Source organism: Carcharhinus amblyrhynchos, chromosome 3, assembly GCF_965287045.1.
Source record: "Carcharhinus amblyrhynchos chromosome 3, sCarAmb.v2.hapA, whole genome shotgun sequence".
Taxonomy (NCBI): Eukaryota; Metazoa; Chordata; class Chondrichthyes; order Carcharhiniformes; family Carcharhinidae; genus Carcharhinus; species Carcharhinus amblyrhynchos.
Genome location: NC_137326.1, coordinates 10,132,536 through 10,138,755, shown reverse-complemented (window position 1 = coordinate 10,138,755; position 6,220 = coordinate 10,132,536). Strand labels below are relative to the sequence as shown.

Here is a 6,220-nt window from a genome sequence, read left to right as displayed (position 1 = left end):
AGTCAGATGGCAGAGGGGAAGAAGCTGTTCTTGAGTTGGTTTAAAGTTCAAAGTTTATTAAGTGTCACAAGTAGCCTTACGTTCACACTGTAATGAGGTTTCTGTGAAAAATCCCCTGTCGCCACACTCTGGTGCCTGTTTGGGTACACTGAGTGAGAATTTAGCAGGGCCATAGCACCGAATCAGGGCAGCACAGTGGCACAGTGGTTAGCACTGCTGCCTCACAGCACCAGGGACCTGAGTTTGATTCCTGGCTTGGGTCACTGTGTGGAATTTGCACATTCTCCCCGTCTCTGCATGGGTTTCCTCCAGGTGCTTCAGTTTCCTCCTGCAGTCTCAGTAAGAAGTCTTAAAATCCCAACAGATTTATTTGGTAGCACGAGCTTTCAGAATGCTGTCATAAGAATATAAGAAATAGGAGCAGGAGTAGGCCATCTGGCCCTTCAAGCCTGCCCTGCCATTCAATAAGATCATGGCTGATTTGTCGTGGCTCAGTTCCACATTCTCGCCCTCTCCCCATAACCCTTAATCCCCTCTCTTATCAAAAACCCATCAACCCGCGTCTTAAAAATATTTAGCGAGGTAGCCTCCACCACTTCAACGGGCAGAGAATTCCAGATATTCACCACCCCTGAGTGAAGAAGTTCCTCCTCAACTCTGTTCTAAACCGCCCCCCCCCTTTATCTTGAGGCTGTGCCCCCTAGTCCTACTGTCCCCTAGCCCCCTGCCCCTTTATCACGTGAGTGGAGAATTGGTTTCACAAACAGGGTAGAAAGAGACACAGACTCAATGACAAGATAATGGTTGGGATGCAAGTCTTATCAGGTAATCATGGCTCCCACAATCTGGAAAATATGCAGGTTGGGTGCATTGAACCGAACAGGCGCTGGAGTGTGGCGACCAGGGGAACTTTACAATAACTTCTTTGCTGTGTTAATGTAAACCTTACTTGTGACAAATAAATAAACTTTAACTTTAACTAGCACATCTTTCAGACTGTGGGATGAAGCTGGAGCACCTGGAGGAAACTCATACAGACACGGGGAGAATGCGTAGACTCTGCACAGACAGTGACCTAACCTGGGAATCAAACATGGGTCCCTGGCGCTGTGATGCAACAGTGCTAACTACTGGACCACTGTGCCACCCATGATTTTCCCACCCTAATCATATGTTTTGTTTTAAAGCCTGCATTCTTTGCCTTTGCTGCTGCAGGCTAATTGCAAAGAGTTCCCCTCCAACGAGTCTTGCAGACTGGCATATTCCAAGATAAAGACAAAATACTGCAGTTGCTGCAATTTGAAATAAAACTGAAAGGGGAGGTGTAGATGGAGTCATGGATGAGAGACTGGGGTTTGTGATGGACCGGGCTTTGCTCATAATCATTTGTGATGCGACACATTCTTGCCTATCCCTGATACACTTAGACTCCCAAGTTAGTCAAGAATCTATCTAGGCTTGCCTTACAAATAATCAGACTCCTCCATTGTCTTGGGAATAGCATTTCCCTGACTCCTGAACCTCTAAGGGAAAACATTTCTCCTCCATTTTAAAATACGAGTCAGCTTATTTTTAAATGGTGTCCTCTATTTCTGGTCTCTCCCACACAGGGAAACATCCTCTCAGCATCCACTCCGTCAAGTTTTGACATTGTGTACACAGATGGCACTGGAGCATGGCAACTTCTTGCAAGCTGTGCCCAGCATGTCCTCAAATTCTATCTTTCACTCTCGTTCTATGCTTCTATAACTTTATTCTATGACTATAACACTTACATTCTGCACTTTCTCCTTTCCTTCTCGATGTACTGTATGCTTTGTATGTAAGAAACAAAACTTTTCACTGCATTCCAATATAGGTGACAATAATAAATCAAATCAAATCAAAGTTCCCTCAGGATGTTAAACATTTCAATTAGATCATCTCTCCTTCTAAGTGCCAGTGGATACAGGCTCAACCTGTCCAACCTTTCCTAAGATAACACTCTCATCCCAGGAATTAGTTGGGACAACCTTCTTTGATATGCTTCTAATTGAATTATGTCTTTTTTCAAGTGAGGAGACCAGAAATGTAATAGATTGTTCGAGTTGTGGTCTCACCAATGTCTCTACAAGTGCAGCAAAACATCCTTTATTTAAATCCCTACTTACATATTCCATTCTGCTTGCAATAAATGAGAGCATTCTATTTGCCTACCAAATACGCAATGTACCTATACACAAACCTGTGATTCATGTACGACGATACCCAATTTCCTCTGACAAGGAATGTTCATTGTGAACATCAAGAGTATTGAAAATGTTTTGAGGCCTCCAAATTTTGTATGGAATCAAGTTGAATCTATTGCAATTTCTGTAAGATTCAATGTGGAATACTTTGCATTCTGGTTGTATGCTTGACATGGAATGTATACAGTAAATATCAGGATTATTGCAATTGTATTGAGGCAGCTCAAACTGGAATATCTTGTTGGGAGAGAAATTGAATTTTATTGCATGTTCTGTAATTTTTCAAGTTGAAATGCAATGTACTTTTACAAAGTTTATTAATAAAGTCTATTTTTGGGGAAAAAATGCTCTATTATTTTCCAGTGGTGCTAAAATAATATTAGGTTTTAACACCAAAAATATCAACAACTTAAAGCTTTATCATGAATTTAATAAAATGTTGAATCTCTGAAGGTGATTGTTAAACACTACTACATGTTAGGTGGATGGAGTGTACAAAGTCAGTTGCAAATGGTGGGAAGCTGAAACAAAATCCAAAAGCATAGGTTCTATCCCAAAAGTTCTGAAGAAAGATTATGATCGGAAACATTAACTCAATTTCCCTCTCCACAGATGTTGCCAGGCCTATTGAGTAATACTTGTAAATTCCTGAAACGTCATGTTTGAAATATTGAATAGGTGCTTTTTTGAAGCTGCCATCCTCACAGTCCCAGGGACCCGGGTTCAATTCCTGGCTTGGGTCACTGTCTGTGTGGAGTTTGCATATTCTCCCTGTGTTTGTGTGGGTTTCCTCCCACATCCCAAAGATGTGCAGGTTAAGTGGATTGGCCATACCAAATTCTACCTCAGTATACCTGAATAGGCGCTGGAGTGTGCTGACAAGGGGATTTTCACAGTAACTTCATCGCAGTGTGAATGTAAGCCTACTGTGACACTAATAAATAAACAAATGTCTGTTCTTACTGCCTGAATGTTTCCAAAATTTTCTGCAATTTTATTTGAATTTCACAGTATCACTAATGCAAAATAGTGAGGATACTTGAAATTTGAAAAAAACGACATGTTGGTATGAAATGATAATTCTGTTTATTTCCCCACATAAACTGAGTATTTGCAACATTTTTCTGCCCTTAATTTGAATCACAATGAGATGGCTCAAATGGGAAAAGACTACAATTTCCATGATTTCCATTTTGGGGTGGCATGGTAGCAGTGGTTAGCACTGCTGCTTCACAGCTCTGGGGACCTGGGTTCGATTCCTGGCTCAGGTCACTGTCTGTGTGGAGTTTGCACCTTCTCCTCATGTCTGTGTGGGTTTCCCCTGGGTTCTCCAGTTTCCTCCCACAGTCCAAAGATGTGCAGGTTAGATTGATTGGCCATGCTAATAATTGTCCCTTGGTGTCCCGAGATGCGTAGGTTAGTGGGTAAAATATGTAAGGATATGGGGGTAAGGACTGGGTCAGATTGTGCTCGGTGCAGACTCGATGGGCCGAAGGGCCTCTTTCTGCACTATAGGTTTCTATGCTCCCGACCCTGGTCTTTGCGCAGGTGCAGTGGCAGTGCGGGCCACACGTGCGCAGTGAATGCACAAAGAGAGTGGCGGAGGGGAGATGACGCATGCGTAGTAACGAACGCACGGACTGGAAGGGAGAGCGGGCAAAATGACGCATGCGCAATAGTCACACGGGTGCTACGGCGACGCATGCGCAGTGATGACACGGAAAGGCGGAACGAGGCCAGCCAGCGGACGCACGCGCAGTGATGACACGGGTGTCCCGCTGACGCATGCGCGGTGTCTGGGCTCCAGTGGCGGGCTGGATGATTCTGGTTGTCAGTGAGTTGCTGTAACTGGAGTCCCGGGAGGCCCGAGCTTCCCACCATGGTCGCCAAGAGAAAATTGTCTAGGTCCACCGATGAGCACGATGAGGTCCATGCCAAAGACTTATCAAGTAACTAAATCTATAAACTTATTTTGAAGCGTTTCATTCGTTTGTGTTTTGTTTTCCCGCAGAAGAAAACCTCAACCCCTGTGATGTAACTTGTTGTGCGGCTTCATTGTTTGGCATTTTTGCCTTTGTCCTGATGAGTGCAATACAGAAAGTTTCAGTAATATGTTCCTGTTTTGAGCAGCATGCATCTTCTATGTACCAGTGTAATGTCAGTACTATAGATTTAACAAGGTTTGGGGAGTTTGCATGTCCTGGTTGACACTTGCACAATGGTCAGAATCTTTGATTTGATTTATTGTTGTCACATGTATTGGGATACACTGAAAAGTATTGTTTTTTGTGTGCACTCTCCCTCTGCGACTGGATCATAGACTTCCGAACCCACAGACAGCAATGACAAATCCTTCATGATCATTCTCAACACCGGTGTCTCTCAAGGCTACGTTCTCAGCCCCTTACTATACTCCTTATACGTCTATGACTCCATGGTCAGCTTCCACTCCAACCCGATTCTCAAGTTTGCTGATGACATCACCATAGTGGGTCAGATCTCAAACAATGATGAAATAGAATATGGGAAAGCGATAGAGAATCTGATGAAATGGTGCAACGACAAATATCTCTCCCGCAATGTCTACAAAATGAAGGAGATAAGCATCGACTTCAGGAACCATAGTGGAGGATATGCCCCTATCTATGTCAGTTGGGATGAAGTGGAAATGATCAAGACCTCCAAGTTTCTATGTGTCCAAATCACTAATAATCTGTCCTGATCTCTCCAAGCTGACGCTATAATTAAGAAAGCCCGCCAACGGGCTTTCTCAGAAGGATAGGGAAATTCAGCATGTCCAGTACGACTCAATTTTTACAGGTGCACCATAGAAAGTATACTTTCTGGATGTATCACAGTTTAGTATGGCTCTGACCAAGACCACAAGAAACTATGGAGGGTTGTGAACATAGCCCATCGTGCAAACCAGCCTCACATCCATTGACTCTGTCTATCCTTCCCGTTGCCTTGGAAAAGTAGCCAGCATAATCAAGGACCCCACATACTTTCTTCCACTTTCTTCTGTTGGGAAAAAAATACAGAAGTCTGAAATCACTTATCAGCTGACTCAAGAACACCTTTTGGTGGAACGGCAAATTGTGCAGAGGGTGTGGAGAGTCTACAGAAGGATCTAGATAGGCTGGGCGAATGGGCCAGGAAATGGCAAATGGAATTTAATGTTGGCAAGTGCGAGGTGGTCCACTTTGGTAGGAATAATGGTAGGAAGGATCTTTACTTACGTGGTGAAAAACTGCAGCAGGCGACTGTGCAGAGGGACCTCGGGGTCCTTGTGCATGAGTCGCAAAAACCCAGCTTGCAGGTGCAGCAGGTGGTCAGGAAGGCGAATGGGATGCTGGCCTTCATAGCGAGGGGGATTGAATATAAAAGTAGGGAGGTCTTGCTGCAGCTGTATAGGGCATTGGTGAGGCCGCAGCTGGAGTACTGTGTGCAGTTTTGGTCGCCGTACTTACGCAAGGATATTTTGGCCTTGGAGGGAGTGCAGAGGAGGTTTACTAGGCTGATACCGGAGTTGAGGGGGTTGATCTATGAGGAGAGGCTGAATAAACTAGGCTTGTACTCATTAGAGTTTAGAAGAATGAGGGGAGATCTCACTGAGACGTATAAGATGATGAATGGGATGGATAGGATGGAGGTGGAGAGACTCTTCCCCCTGAGAAAGGATAGTAGGACTAGGGGGCACAGCCTCAAGATAAAGGGGGGGTGGTTTAGAACGGAGTTGAGGAAGAACTTCTTCACTCAAAGAGTGGTGAATCTCTGGAATTCTCTGCCCGTCGAAGTGGTGGAGGCTACCTCGCTAAATATTTTTAAGAAGCGGGTTGATGGGTTTTTGATAAGAGAGGGGATTAAGGGTTATGGGGAGAGGGCGGGAATGTGGAACTGAGCCACGACAGATCAGCCATGATCTTATTGAATGGCGGGGCAGGCTCGAGGGGCTAGATGGCCTACTCCTGCTCCTATTTCTTATGTTCTTA

The 6,220-nt window shown here is 44.4% G+C and overlaps 1 protein-coding gene across 1 annotated transcript in view; it reads left to right on the top strand.

Moving 5' to 3' along the window:
- Positions 1 to 4,041: 4,041 nt before the first annotated feature.
- fancd2 (FA complementation group D2) overlaps positions 4,042 to 6,220 on the top strand; it is an 84,669-nt gene continuing 82,490 nt past the window's right edge. Inside the window, exon 1 of the mRNA XM_080218829.1 lies at positions 4,042 to 4,177. Within this exon, the coding sequence (XP_080074955.1) occupies positions 4,108 to 4,177 (70 nt within the window). The 5' untranslated portion in view covers positions 4,042 to 4,107. The remainder of the gene's footprint in view (positions 4,178 to 6,220) is intronic.